Raw genomic sequence first — 16,461 nt, 5'->3', positions numbered from 1 at the left:
GCATGGCCTGTAGCAGAGTGGTTACATGACAATAACATCCCTGTAATGAACTGGCCTGCACAGAGTCCTGGCCTGAATCCTATAGAACACCTTTGGGATGTCTTGGAACACTGACTTCATGCCACGCCTCAATGACCGACATCGATCCCTCTCCTCAGTGCAGCACTCTGCGAAGAATCGTCTACTACTCCCCAAGATACCTTCCAGCACCTGATTGAACATATGCCTGTGAGAGTGGAAGCTGTCATCAAGGCTAACGGTGGGCCAACACCATACTGAATTCCAGCATTACCGATAGAGGGTGCCACAAACTTGTAAGCCATTTTCAGCCAGGTGTCCAGATACTTTTGATGACATAGTGTATATTAAAGAGCTTAAAATTACCTCTAACTATTTCTGATGATGTGAGCATATTGAGCCAGGCCCAGGATTAAACTGTACAAGAAATGGCCAAAGTAACCTCTGAACAATTATATACATATCTTTTAAGCATTTAATGCCATGACACTCAGATACACACCTGAATTACACAGTTACACAGTCTTGAAGAGTAGATTTCAAAGGCACACAGTATGACCACTTCTACAAAAATATTTGCTCTTCAGTGGCTGCTTCTTCAGCTCCATTTTATAGCTGGTTGCTAAGATTAAAACATTACTGGGTATACATAGTCTCTTTTCCTGTTGTCTCCATAAAATACATGCCTGTCAGTGATGGCAGCCATGGCTACCTGAGTGAATCTATTGCATATTTCATTTCATTTTCCATTGTTCCTTTATCCATTTGCTGTCTAAGGTAGAAAATATGATATTAGACAAGTCATTGTGATTTACAATACACATTTTTAAATCATGCAGGAATATTTACATTGATTTAGGCTTAATATAATCACAATTAAAAATTCATCTTTCATGCATGATATTTAACATAAGTGATTCAATCAGTTATTTTTTACCTATAGCTCTTCATTAACACTTCATTTTTCTTTTTTTAATATTTGGTAATAAATTGTTATATTTCAAGATATTCACATACACTATAACAACACTTTTGCTGCATATAGTTATTGACAGCAGTTTTAAATTTTGAAATGTCTTTTATTGTTTTAATGTTATTAGGTAGTTTATTGTATAGTCTGTTTCCTGTTTGTGATGGTCCATTCTGTTTTAGTGTTGTGTATGCTTATTGAACATGCCTATCTTGATTTCTCCTTGTATACAGATGGATACTCTGGTTAGTTGATACAAGAGTATTGCAATTTTCTAAGATTTTCCTACCAAATATTATTACTTGTAAAATATGTAGACATGGTAGCGGAAGGATGTGAAGTTTCTTAAATAAGGGCTTTGCCAGCAGATGTGTTTCTCCAAAAGATTATGCCACATCACAGTAAGGATTCCTCCTGGGCAAAGTATACCTTTTTTGGTGTCTCTTTTAATGTGCTAGCAGAAAGTATAACAAAAGGTATTCAATTTATTTCTAGTATATTTTGCATGCTGGACTCATCTTAGATTTTCTTGGATCCATATTCCAAGAAATTTAATAGGGCTTGCATTTTCAAGTGTTCTGATAATAAACTCTATGTCTACTGAGAGTGGACATTCATTTATCACTGTGTGTAAGTGCATTGTAACTGTCTTTTTTCTGTGTTTATTACTAAATTGCTTCCAGAAAAGCAATCTGTAGTGTGGGTGGTACACTTTTTAATCTTGTGAAGTAATTATTCTCTGGTCCTTCCTTTCGTTATCACATTTGTGTCATCAGCAAATTTTATGTAATTATGGCGAGAACTGGTCAATTCCAAGTCATTTACAAAGAGTAGATACGGAATTGGTCCTAGAATGGAGCCTTGTGTACACCGTACTTAATATTCCGCTTTTCTGAGCAGTAGGACTTTGTCTTGTTCTCTTTTTGGACAGCAAGCTCAGCCAACTGCTCTCTATTTTGTAGATATGATTTTATCCATTTATACACTGGGGCCCTAATACCTACAGACTCAAATTTCTTAAGCAAGATGTTGTGACTGATGACACTGAATGCTTTAGAGAGGTCTAGAAATGTGGCTGGTTTATGTTCTTGGCTGTCTATTGCATTTAAGGCTTCGTTTAGGAATGCAGAACTAGCAGTCTCAGTAGATTTATATTTTCAGAATCCATGTTGTTTATTTGAGAAGTAATTATTTTTTCTATAAAATCAATTAGTCTTTTATAATAGATTTTTCAATTATTTTGAAAAAACCAGATAGTAGTGAAATAGGCCTCTAGTTTGATACTTCTGTTTTTATCCCTTTCTTGAACAAATGTTTTACTTTGGTATCTTCAATTTCTCTGGGAACACCCCTTCTGATGGAAAACAGTTACAAATGTGAACAAGTTTATTTGTAGACCTTATAATTTTTACTACTATTAACAATGTTTCATTCGGGTTGGTTGCAAAATATTCTGTGAGTTTAATATCCAATTTATTAGGGAGTATTGGACCAAAAGACATATTTGTAATGCTTCCAGAATGACATTTTCAATCTGCAGTGGAGTGTGCACTGATATGAAACTTCCTGGCAGATTAAAACTGTGTGCCAGATCAAGACTCAAACTTGAGACCTTTGCCTTTCGCGGGCAAGTGCTCCACCATCTGAGCTACCCAAGCACGACTAACGACCCATCCTCACAGCTTCACTTCTGCTAGTATCTTGTCTCATACCTTCCAGACTGCTCTTTGCAGGAGAACTTCTGTGAAGTTTGGAAGATAGGAGACGAGACACTGGCAGAAGTAAAGCTGTGAGGATGGGTCGTGAGTTGTGCTTGGGTAGCTCAGATGATAGCCAGCACGGTAGCTCAGTGTGTTCGGTTAGAGGGTTAGCAGCCTCTCTGTAATAAAAATATTGAGCTCATCGATCAACAATGAACTTAAACGGATATCTTACGATGTCCACCCCGAGCAGATGCAACGAACAAAAGCGAACAAAATGAGATTTCTAAAAAAGTAAATAAATAATTTTAAAAAAATGGCAGAGCAATTGCCCATGAAAGGCAAAGGTCCTGAGTTTGAGTCTCAGTCTGGCACATAGTTTTAATCTGCCAGCAAGTTTCATATTTTTAATGGTTGATAACTAAAACTTTATCCACATTTGGAATGTCACTGTGTGAAGTAATCCAAAACAAAATTGAATGATCAAAAAGTTAGAATATTCTTTTTTAAGTACAACATTAAAATTCCCATATAAAAACTTCCAAGTAATTCTATGAAATCATTTAATACCCTTTCCATCTGTCTCATAATGCTTAAAATATACAGTCAAGCAGGATAATTTCAGACAGTTTGCATAGGTTATGTAAAAATGCATTGTTTATTGCAAAAGTGATGGAGTCTATGTTTAGAAAATAAAATATCATAGAAACAGGAAGTCTGTGTGTACCTGTACTTGCATGAGACAGAGAAATAAAGTGTCCAAATCACTTCATGGAATAGGGCTATTTGAGAAACACTTGATTTTTTTAAATCTCTAGATGAAGTTATAAAGTATATGAAAGGAATTCAGACATAAATTGACCTTTCTTTAAATTCTACATTCTTCCTATTTGATTTTAGTGACTTTTAACACATTTTAAGAATATTCATCATTATGAATAAGTAATAAGGGTTGAGATAATGAATTTTATATATTAAAGGTCAATTCTTATTTTCTAACGAATTAAATTGGAAATTTTTAAAGTTCTAAATTGAAATAATAAAAACAAAACAAAGAAATTCTACCAAATGTTTGAACTCAGTATTTTTATTCAGCACTCAAAATTAAGTTGCAAACATTTCAGCCACTGATCATAAATTTATAATGGCCTATGATTCTAAAGCACATCTCTAAAAATAAACAACCCTCACTTCTCAACTGTTGTAGGAAGTACTTGTGAAACTTATTCTTTTTTATTGGGGGTGTATCAGGGACATAACGAAACACAAATACATTTCTGTTGGTTTTGTGTGGTAAGCACTATCACTTGTTTTAACACTGTTTTTGTTTTCCTGGATGTCAGGGCCCGTAACTGCTTTCGCTGGAGGAATTTTTAGTTTTTAGCAGTGAGAACTACCAGGTTTATTTGGAGTATAGTGAATTTCTTGGAATACTTCTCCAAAACTGGAAGCCCATACCTCTATGTTGGTTTGCTTTCTTTCCTCATTATCAAGCAATTTCTGTGACACATGATCTGGATCAAATGGGATTTAGCCTGTGGTGCAAAATCCACTCTTTATGTTTACAGTACAGGGTTATTACAAATGATTGAAGCGATTTCACAGCTCTAAAATAACTTTATTATTTGAGATATTTTCACAATGCTTTGCACACACATACAAAAACTCAAAAAGTTTTTTTAGGCATTCACAAGTGTTTGATATGTGCCCCTTTAGTGATTCGGCAGACATCAAGCCGATAATCAAGTTCCTCCCACACTCGGCGCAGCATGTCCCCATCAATTAGTTCGAAAGCATCGTTGATGCGAGCTCGCAGTTCTGGCACATTTCTTGGTAGAGGAGGTTTAAACACTGAATCTTTCACATAACCCCACAGAAAGAAATTGCATGGGGTTAAGTCGGGAGAGTGTGGAGGCCATGACATGAATTGCTGATCACGATCTCCACCACGACCGATCCATCGGTTTTCCAATCTCCTGTTTAAGAAATGCCAAACATCATGATGGAAGTGTGGTGGAGCACCATCCTGTGGTACGTTTAGCTCCCTGCTTGCTTTATTTATCGACTTCCGCGGGCTACGCGTGAAACTTGCCCACACGCGTTCAACCGTTTCTTCACTCACTGCAGGCCGACCCATTGATTTCCCCTTACAGAGGCATCCAGAAGCTTTAAACTGCGCATACCATCGCCGAATGGAGTTAGCAGTTGGTGGATCTTTGTTGAACTTCGTCCTGAAGTGTCGTTGCACTGTTATGACTGACTGATGTGAGTGCATTTGAAGCACAACATACGCTTTCTTGGCTCCTGTCGCCATTTTGTCTCACTGCACTCTCGAGCGCTCTGGCAGCAGAAACCTGAAGTGCGGCTTCAGCCGAACAAAACTATATGAGTTTTTCTACGTATCTGTTGTGTGTTGTGACCATATGTCAATGAATGGAGCTACAGTGAATTTATGAAATCGCTTCAATCATTTGTAATAGCCCTGTAGAGTTTGCTGAAATCTTAGTCAGTGTCAGCTTAAGAAGAGATGGAAAAGCATCCTTGTAAATGGTCCTGCGAGAGTATTTCTTCCATTCAGTTAATAAGTCTCAGCAGATTGTTTTCATTGGTCAAAAAAGCTTACATACATTGGTAGAGGAGGTGGCTGTTGTTAGGGAGGAGGACAATTAATGAAGTATTGTGCCACTCACACTCTTCAATAATGTTTAGAGACACAGGACTGGATAATTTGTCCCCAATCATCACAGTTGGTTGATTGTGCTTCTTCAAATTGGGCAAAATGGCTGTAAAGTAGTGATCTTCAAATACCATAGATCAAATCATCTGCTCTTATTCCTATTAACATGAGTTCCCTGTGGACCTCCTTCTTGCTAAATGTACCACAAATGCTCAATTTATAAGGGACATATGGAGGAAGCAGTTTACTATTAGCACTTGCTGCTGTTGTTATCAAAACACTAGATTTCAATGAATCCATCACTTTTTAACATGCTTACTCCCTCATTTTATAATTATCTGCTGCTTGCCTGGTTCATCTGATATGTGGCTTTTGTCATAGCTGATTAAGTTGATAGGCAGGATATTTTCCAGTGTTGGATTTATATTGGAGGAATACATTTTAACTGTTGCTTCATTCACTTCCCCATGAACTCATTTAATACTTGCATTCAGGCGAACAGAGAGATCTTCTGAATGCTGCTTGAGGAATAAATGCACCCATTCTTCTCCAGGAAAATTGTTAGAAAGTTTTGTCTTTTTTCGGCCAGGCTTATCAAAGCAGCCTTTTGCTAAATATTTAATATCCAATTTAGTGAGAAGATATTCCCCAGAGTGTAGCCCTCAAGATACCTTGCTCCAGCATTTCCTCATTTTCTTTATTAGTACTGGTTTTCCTCCAAATGTGTTTGGATGTATTTCCCACATTTAATTTGCGTCATTGAATATCATGACACCTTTGTCTAAAAGTTACAAGTCATAATTGGACTGTAATTCGACATCTTTCATTTTTTATACATTCCAGGCATTGTCCAAAATCACCCCACACAGTACGCATTTTTGTAAAAACTGTCATTATTTTATAACTTTTCATGAAAAACTGGAGAATATGTACAGCTGCTGCCCCAATGCTCTAGGCTATTGATCTCATTGACAACTGCAGTTATAATGTCTACATCTACATCTACATAGATACTCAGCATGCCATCATGCAGTGTGTGGCAGAGGGATCCTGTACTAGTACTGGTCATTTCCTTTTCTGTTCCACTCACAAATAGAGCAAGGGAAAAACAACTGTCTATATGCCTCCATAAGAGTGTTAATTGCTCATATCTTATCTTTGTGGTCCTTATGTGCAGTGTATATTGGCAGCAGTAGAATCATTCAGCAGTCAGCTTCAAAAGCCAGTTCTTTAAATTTTCGCAATGGTGTTCCTTGAAAATAATGTCACCTTCCCTCCAGGAATTCCCATTTGAGCTCCCAAAGCATCTCCATAACACTTATGTGTAGCTCAAACCTACTGGTAACAAATCTAGCAGCCTGCCTCTGATTTGCTTTGATGTCTTTCTTTAATTCAACTTGGTACAGATCCCAAACAATCAAGCACTACTATAGAATAGGTCACACTAGTGTCCTGTAACTGGTCTCCTCTACAGATGAACCACACTTTCCTGAAATTATCCCAACAAGCTAAAGTCAACAAACCACATTATCTACCATAGGCCTCACTTGTCGTTCCATTCCACATTGCTTTGCAGTGTCAAGCCCAGATATGACTGTGCCAAGCAGGACACTACTAATGCTACATCTGAACGTTACAGATTAGCTTTTCCTACTCATCTTCATTTACCTACATTTTTCCACATTTAGAGCTAACTGCTATTCATTATACCAACTAGAAATTTTAGTAATATCTGAGAACATTTCGCCTGAGTACGGTGGTTTTTTTGTTACTTAAAAATGGACATGAACAGTCAAAACTGCAATAAATGTTTGGTCTGCCTTAGACAATCTTCAGACCTCACATATTGATGGTAGGTGATGGTGGCTGTGAAACAGGCAGGCACTATGACTCCACAAATGTTAGCTGCAAAGCCAAACCATTTTTGTACACTGAAGAGCCAAAGGAACTGATACAACTGTCTAATACTGTGTAGGGCCCACTCGAGCTTGCAGAAGTGTCACAGCACAACATGGCATGGACTCAACTAATGTCTGAAGTAGTGCTGCAGGGAACTGACACCATGAATCCTGCAGCACTGTCCATAAATCCATAAGAATACGAGAGGGTGCAGATCTCTTCTGAACAGCACATTGCAAGGCATCAGAGATATGCTTAACAATGTTCATGTCTGGGGAGTTTGGTGGCCAGCGGAAGTGTTTAAACTCATAAAAGTGTACCTGGAGCCACTCTGTAATAATTCTGGACGTGTGGGGTGTCACATTGTCCTGCTGGAAATGCCCAAGTCCATCAGAATGCACAATGAACATGAATGGAGGCAAATGAGCAGACAGGATGCTTACATATGAGTCACCTGTCAGAGTCAATCTAGACATATCAGGGGTCCCATTATCACTCTAACTTCACATACCCCACACCATTACAGAGCCTCCGCCAGCTTGAACAGCCCCCTGCTGACATGTGGGCTCCATGGATTCAAGGGGTTGTCTCCATACCCATAAACGTCTATCTACTTGATACAATTTTAAATGAGACTCATACAACCAGGCAACATGTCTCCAGTCATCAACAGTCCAATATCAGTGTTGACAGGCCCAGGCGAGGTGTAAAGCTCTGTGTCATGCAGTCATCAAGGGTACAGGAGTGGGCCTTTGGCTCCAAAAGCCCATATCAATGATGTTTTGTTGAATAGTTCACACACTGTCACTTGTTGAAGGTCCAGCATAGAAATCTGCTGAAATTTGCAGAAGAGTTGCACTTCTGTCACATTGAGTGATTCTCTTCAGTTGACGTTGGTCTCATTCTTGCAGGATCTTTTTCCAGCTGCAGCAATGTCAAGGATTTGGTGTTTTACCAGATTCCTGGTATTCACGCTACAGTTGTGAAATGGTCATACTGGAAAATCCCCTTTCCTTGCTACCTCAGAGATGCTGTGTCCCATTGCTCATGTGCTGACTGCAACACTATGTTCAAACTCACTTAAAGCCGGATAACCTGCCATTGTAGCAGCAGTAGCTAAACTAACAACTGCACCACACACTTGTTGTCTTATAAAGGCACTGATGACCCCAGCGCCGTTTACATATTTCTGTATTTGAATATGCATGCCTATACCAGTTTCTTTGGCACTTCAGTGTATCTAGAGAACAACAGCGGTCCTATCACACTTCACTGGTGCACTCATGACAATAACGTTTTCTCTGATGAACACTTGCCGACGAGGGCAACATTCTTGGTTCTATAACTTAAAAAGTATTCAAGCCCTCTCATATCTGTGAAGCTATTCTATATGCTCATGCCTTCATCAACAGCCTGCAATGGGGCACTGTGTCAAATGCTTTCTGTAAATCTAGAGATATGGAATCTGCCTGTTGCCATTCAGCCATGGTTGGCAGTATATCATGTGAGAAAAGGGCAAGCTGAGTTTCATACAAGTGATGCTTTCTAAAGCCCTGCTGATTCATGGACATAAGCTTTTCAGTCTTAAGAAAATTTATTATATTCAAACTGAGGATATGTTCAAGGATTCTGCAACAAACCAAAGTTAGGCATATTGGTCTGTAATTTTGCAGGTCCTTTCTTTTAACCATCTTATATTCAGGAGTCATCTGTGCCTTTTTCCAGTCACCTGGGTCCTAGTATTGAGTGAGAGATTCATGCTAAATGCAGTCTAGCTAAGGGGCCAGTGCCATAGAATAATCATTGTAAGACCGAGCTGGGATTCCATCCAGACCTGGTGACTTATTCGTTTCAACTCTTTCAGTTGTTTCTCTGTGCAAGCAATGCTTATTACTATGTTGTTCATATGGGGATATATCAATGGTCAAATGATGGTATGTTTGTATGAGTGACCTGCGTGAATGACTTCTTGAACATCAAATTTAAGATTTCATCTTTCTTTTTGCTATCTTCAACTGCCACACCAGACTCATCAACAAGTGACTGGATAGAAGTCTTAGACCCAAACCAGAATTTTCTTGGGTTCTCTGCCAGATCCTTTGCTAAGGTGTGATGATAGTTGTTGTATGCTTCACACATAGATCTTTTCACAGATGCACAAATCTCTACTAACCTTTGCTTGTCATCAATTTTCTGTTCTCTTTTGAACTGAGAGTGCAACCGCCTCTGCTTTCTCAGAATTTTCTGGATTTTGTTACTAAATCATAGTGGTTCTTTTCTATCCTTAATCCACTTACTAGGCACATAACTCTCAAAACCATTATTCACAATGTGCTTAAACTTTGCCCACAATTCCTCTATGTCCATCTTACTGGAACTCAGTAATGTCAATTATCTTATATCTGCTATCTCTAGTAGAAGCACTCTCCTAGTCTTCTTCACTGATTTACCAACTTTTGTAACCACTGTTGCTGTAGGGACAACACGGTCACTGATCCACTTTTTTATACTGACATTATCAATAAGGTCCAGCCTATTTGTAGCTACAACATCTGAGATATTTCCATTGTGTGTAGGCTGCCAAACTAGCAGCTAAAGACAGTTTTCAGAAAATGCATTCACACAACTATCTGTCTGTACCATCTGCAATGAACCCATAGACATTCCAGTCTGCACTTGCTCGCCTCCAACTACTGACATGTGATCTGAGAAAAAAATTTGGAAATTTGTGGTAAGGTCTTATGGGACTTAACTGCAGAGGTCATTGGTCCCTAAGGTTACACACTATTTAACCTAACTTAAACTAACAACAACACACACACCCATGCCCGAGGGAGGACTCGAACCTCCAACAGGGGGAACCACATGGGTCATGATGAGGCACCTAAGACCACGCGGCTACCCCATTAAAACTGTTAATGTTGAGGGCAAGTTTGATTCATATGCTGTCCAATTGCCTGCATTTAAGCATTATAACACTAAGGATGAAATTGTATTTTTCAGTAACAAGTATCAAAATGTTATTATTAACAAGGTGAAGATGTATATATATATATATATATATATCGTATAAATGTTAGGCTTGAGGACTAACATTGGATAACAGTGCTAACAATAAGTTTTTGGAGGGACAAGGTAATATGGAAAAAGTTAAATTGTGTGTCAGTAATAAACTAGAGCTTTTTAGCTGTGAAGGCTTCAATTCTACGAGAGTTCCTTGGAAGAGGTATACTGGTAAAAATGCATATCGGTTTGTTGCATATAGTAAGCCAGAGAAATCAGTGCCTTTGGATAAAGTAACAGTTACCCCATGTGGTTGTGATCTAGGTATTTAAGCACTACTGACAGTAAATTTTCTTTGAATGATTCTAGAACTATCTCAGCAAAATAAGGTGGCCCTTAAAAACATCCAGCAATTAACTTGTTTTCACCTGCACTTGTTACACGCAACCAGATAATTTCACTGTCATGCGCAGCTTCAACGTCAGTAGAGACAATTTTGTTGTCAGCTGCAATGAAAGCTGCCCCTTCTATGGTGTCTGATCTGTCTTTATGGTATGTGTTCCATAACTTTCTAAGAATCTCATAGCTTACCACTTTAGTATTCAGCCATGTCTCAGCTCCAACAATAATTTCAGAACAAGAACTTCTCTGGATGGCAGTAAATTCAGGAACTTCATTACAAATACCTCAACAAGTTACTGATAACATTTTGACAGTTGAACTGTCTATACTCTGAACATAGTCTGACTTCTCTTTCTGCGTAATGACTGGTGAGTGTTCATGAGAGGATCTCAGAGTACTGCCTATCCTAAAATCCCACATGTACACACCACAAGTACTCTACTACCCAAGAAGTTGCTCTTTTATATAGTGTACTCATGACCTATCCAGGGAAATTGTACAAATTCCCATTTGATAAAGCAGGTCTAGAAATCTGCAGTCAAGACTGTCACAGAGTTGATGAAGCCTTTGGTTGAGACCCTTCATTTGGCTCCAAACCAGAGGACTCAGATTAATTCTGGGAAAAATGCTGCAAATTTCAAGCTCTGCTTGTACCTCACACACAAGGCCAGCAGCCTTCACCACCACTGCCAGCCACCTGTATGAACTGAGGGTGGCCTCAGGACCCAAGCAACAGAAGTCATCGGTGCCAATGTAAACCCAACTTGCAGATGATTGCACCCAGCATGCTCGATATCTGCAAGCAAGGCAACCTCCACATCTCAGTTGAGAGCCCCAGCAGACATACCCAAGCACATTGGCTTTCTTTCCAGCCCTTAACACTATCTGTCTAAGAGGCTTCATAAAATGCCTGACAGCTAGTAGACCCATTTCCCCATGTGCCTGCTCAACCATGCTGAAGTAGCAGCCACATGTCCATTCACAGGGTGAATGGGTGAGGCCAGGCAGTCAGTCCCTACATTGACCCTCCACCTTGAGCATCAGGAACGAGTTACACCTGCAGCTCACCCTGCTGTGAGGGTGGAGCCACCACTTTTGGTACACAAAGAGGTGCCTCAGCTGCAGAGCCCATGGGTGAAACAGGTGACACCTGAAGTGTTCCACATGATGCACCAGATTCTCCACCTCAGTTGCACCCCAAGACAGCAGCCTGAAGGTGACTGACCATAGCCAAAAGCACGTTCAGCTGTTTGTGAACTATGGCCAGCTCTTCCTGCATCTGCACTCAGCATGCATACATCCTACCTATCCTACATGTACACATTCTACCCATACTGGTCACAGCAGTGCAAGAGTTTCCACTTGATCATACTGTGTGAACTTTCAACAGGAGACTATCCATCAGATATTTACCTAGGTAAATATTTGACCCAAAATAAAAGTCATGATGCATGGAAAATACAGTCTCACACTTAAAATAATTTGGTAAATGGGAGTGATATTTAGTGATCATTCATAGCTATGCAGCAGGAAAGAGAAAAAAAATCATACTGTCCAAAATCCTCCTGTTTGACAGTATCCTCTTGGAGGCTTGTACACAGTTAGGTCTACTAGTTACTTTGTTCTTTAACTGATAATGTGTCACAGTTTCCAGAGCGCTGTTTGGCTGTATTGGGTACTCTGTGATCTTACACTTTGACAGAGTATTACACATATCTCACAAGAAAAAGAAATTGTAAATATAATTGTAGACAGGAAAATAAAATGGTCGATTAGGAAATAAGAATTTTTCCTGTGCATTTTTAACATGTAAAATACAAAAACTTCCTTTATATAAAAAGAATCTACCAATTCTGTTTAGAATTTCATGTGACAGTGTTTTCATTGTATAGATATATTGCCACTAACAGAAGCATTTAAGGAAAATTATGTTAGAAACCACTAAATTTACAAAATTTTCTGGAAATTATCCTAAATGAGGACATATAAGTATTTCTAAGGGAAATTCACACTTGATTGAATAAATCTATGTTTCAATGTGTATTGCAGATCAGAGTAATTCATCAGTGGAAAAAGCTGGCCTCTTGGCAGCTGTTCCAATGAAGTTACTTCCGTCAGACAACAAATGTCGAATGCGAGGAAACACACTTTTGAAACAAATACGTGAAGATCGTGCTAATGGTCTCATCCCAATATATGTGAGTATTCTGAAAATTTGGGTTAAGTGTGAGTAACAAAATGATTAAAAATAAGAACTTTTAACCAACAAAAGGGGCCACTCACTTGTGTGACTGCTTAAGTCTCCTCGAGTATTTGAGGGAGGGAAGGCACGGAAAAGTATGAAATTTGAGCTCTAGCATGATTTTGTCATTTGGCTACTATACCCATCAAATAGTAATATGCAAATTACATCACAAATAGGAAGTACTAGCACACCTGGAAATCTTAAGATTAAGATTAGACATGAAATCAGATCAATGCAATAACTATACTCTTTCAACCATTCATCATGTTTCAAATATCTCATCAGGATCAAACTGAACAAGTAAAGCTATACATTAACAAAGGGTAGTGCTTATATAAAGGGAACTAAGTCTGTAAGCTGCATTATCACTTTGGAGATCAAGCCTGAGTGTATCTCACGCCACAACTTTGTGTTAAAAAGACAACACTGCAGCGTAGATATGGTCAGCTTTCCATGATGCGCAAGCCACCTATCACTTGAGAACCAGACCTGTTTCATATGAGAACAATATATGGACATCTTGTGACCTGGATCTCAACTGGTGCTGCCTTATGTTGTCAATTTCTAGAATTATTTAAACATACACATTAGCAAACAATTGCTGTCATGAATGGCTGAGCTAGAATGATTGCATTGGTGTAATTTCATGTCTGTACTTGTTAGGTTTCACAGTTTGTTGTAATTCTGCTACAAATATGTCATGCTTCTTAAGTGAGCAAGAAATTTAGGAAACTCAAGGGGAAGAAATTGCTCAGTGACTCACTTCCCACTGGCCGGTGTGGCCGAGCGGTTCCAGGCGCTTCAGTCTGAGACCGCACGACACTATGGTCGCAGGTTCGAATCCTGCCACAGGCATGGATGTGTGTGATGTCCTTAGGTTAGTTAGGCTTAAGTAGTTCTAAGTTCTAGGGGACTGATGACCTCAGATGTAAAGTCCCTTAGTGCTCAGAGCCATCTGAACCATTTGAATTCACTTCACACTCTTTTCTTGGGAGGATTATTATACTACTATCTGTCAAAATTAACTTAAAATTGGTTACCTATCAAAGAAGTAAATTAAATATGAAAAGTAAATCTTGATTCTTGGCCTTCTTAGTATATATTACTCTTGAAAATACATCAATTGCATTTGTAGTGCTAAAACTTTAAATAAAAGTGCAAATGGCTGATTTCCTAGGTCTAATATACTTCTAAGTGGCTGGTCTCCAAAGTGTTAACAACATGCTATCACTACATTGCTCTACAGTATTTGTTATTGAACAAACTAAATTTGATGTACTTAAAAAAACAGCAAAGCTGCTATTTGTATAAATAAAAAGGCCAGCTGCTTCCTTCCTCATGTTAAATGACTGCTGTTTGTCTTCTGCTGATATTTATATGATCACATTTTTTATCATAGAACAACAGATGTGTCATAAGAAAGGAGACCTGTTTACAATGAACATTCCTGCTTGTCATGTACAAGTGGCTAATATGGAACTCCATTGCCTAAGAATTTAGATAATCAGATAATGTTTAATAGTAGTAGTAGTAGTAGTAGCATCTAATATTTTTTTGTTCTTTTGAATTTTTAGAGATCCCCAATTTCTGGCTTTGTGTTATAGGAAATTGTTGAACATTTTTACAGAAGATATGATCACCCAAGGTTCCAGGAAAAATATTTTTGTGCCTTGTATAGTAGTTGTGCAAATTATATAACAATATCGAAAATTCCTGGCTGGAGCAGAACATAAAATAAGGGAAAGGCAACCCCTCACCTATAGCAGATCAATGTGTGGAACAGAGAAACATGTAACAGAAAATAGTATTCACACTAGCTAACACTAACTCTTTATCCAGCAGAAGGACACACACACATAACCACACAGACACCCATACGTATACGGCTGCACTTTCCTTTCGTTGACCATGGGAGTGTGTGTTGTGCTGTTTTCTATTATATGTTTCTGTTCTCTGCGCATCAGTCTGGTGTAGGTGAGTGGATGCCTTTCCATTACTTTACATAGCTGTGCAAAATACAAATTTTTCAGATTTTTTTTATTATTGGCAATGAGTTCATTAATACATGAGTTTTCTGTGATATTGGCACTGGATAGTCAATATCAGTTAAGAGGCTACTGCTACATTTGTAGTTATCTATTTTGCACAAAACTTTTTTCTCTTTTTCCCAATACATAAGCTGTATCAAAGGAATAGTCAGTCAAGGGGCTAATAAACAATGCTACGTATAATGTGGCTAGTGCGTACATTCAGGAGGTAAAAAAAAAAGACACACTACAAGTCAAAAAGTCATACTACCTAGCTCTTCTCTCTCTCTCTCTCTCTCTCTCTCTCTCTCTCTCTCTCTCTCTCTCTCTAAGCATCACTATAGGGGCCAACAACCGTATTGATCACAATTATTAAACTTCTGTATCAGCTTATTAAAATTGTCTATTACTTCAAAACAAACTGTAATAGTCTCGGCAAACATTCATATAAAGCAAAATCAAAGTTAAGTTTGAGTTTTAATAAAGTTCAAGCACCACTTACCCACTAAGCATGTGCTTAGTAATTATGAGAGTAAACAAAGTTCCATTGAGCCCGGCAGTTGTGGAGACTACACATTCACAAGTTAAACACTATACACACAGATTTAAACAGGTCCTGGAAACTGTTCATGGTGTTTGTATCTCACGGGTAGAGGCAAGTCAGATAACAGCACCTGAAGAAGAGGGGACCTTATATTTGTCCACCACAGAAATGTATGTGAGTGGCCAGTGATATTGGCAGTGCTCTCTCCAAAGCACATGTATTAGTACATCCATACCTTTCATTTGCACATCCAGTGGGGTTCCTGATCCCTCAACCCTTAAACCAGCATGTAGGGCTGAAACCTGCCTGCCAATTCATGGAAGAACAATGTATCGGAAGTGACTGGGAGTTGGGCAGTGTCATGCTGGAAGGTTCCTGAAAAGAGTCCAAGGCTGTTGGTGTCAATGGTGCTGGATCCATAGAGTGTTGTGCAGCCCCATAGAATTCTGGGATGGAGGTGTCCTTCAAGGATGTGGCAGCTCTGGTGAGTCAACCATTGATGAAGTCAAACTGATGTCCTTGGACATGTCCCTCTGTTCACAAGAAGGGAATACCAACTGGCCACTCGCTGTTACCCTAAAGTGGAGAGGGCTGTGATGTAGTTGTAATAGTGCACTCACCATTGATGGAGGCTGTTGACCAATGTGCCACAACTGGAGTTGGTTGCAGCACTAGGGCAGCCTCTATAAAGAACCACTAGCTTTTGCTAAAATCAGTGATAAAATTTTGTGCTGATAATGGAGTTTATATGTATCTAATGAATTAATATATCTTGTAATTCTTGATTGTTGTTTTTATTTTTTTTTTAATTGTGCATGATAAATTGTCATCTTCTTTACATGTCTACCCAAAGCCACTGGATGATCAGCACATTAATTAGTGTAAACTTGAAAGTTGATTGCAGTAATGAGTAATTGTGACTTACATCATGTTGCATTTGAATGTGTTATATAATGGCAATGGCCTTGCAGAATTA

The 16,461-nt window shown here is 38.7% G+C and overlaps 1 protein-coding gene across 1 annotated transcript in view; it reads left to right on the top strand.

Annotated features, from left to right (window-relative positions):
• The window catches only part of LOC126485131 (aromatic-L-amino-acid decarboxylase-like), a 179,549-nt gene that overhangs the window by 84,489 nt on the left and 78,599 nt on the right, over positions 1 to 16,461 (top strand). The window contains exon 7 of the mRNA XM_050108775.1: positions 12,719 to 12,867. Coding sequence (XP_049964732.1) covers positions 12,719 to 12,867 — 149 coding nt within the window. The remainder of the gene's footprint in view (positions 1 to 12,718; positions 12,868 to 16,461) is intronic.

The sequence above is a fragment of the Schistocerca serialis genome, chromosome 6 (genome assembly GCF_023864345.2).
Source record: "Schistocerca serialis cubense isolate TAMUIC-IGC-003099 chromosome 6, iqSchSeri2.2, whole genome shotgun sequence".
NCBI classification, from domain to species: Eukaryota; Metazoa; Arthropoda; class Insecta; order Orthoptera; family Acrididae; genus Schistocerca; species Schistocerca serialis.
Note: the sequence above shows the minus strand (reverse complement) of the source record. Positions and strands in the feature narration are given on the sequence as shown.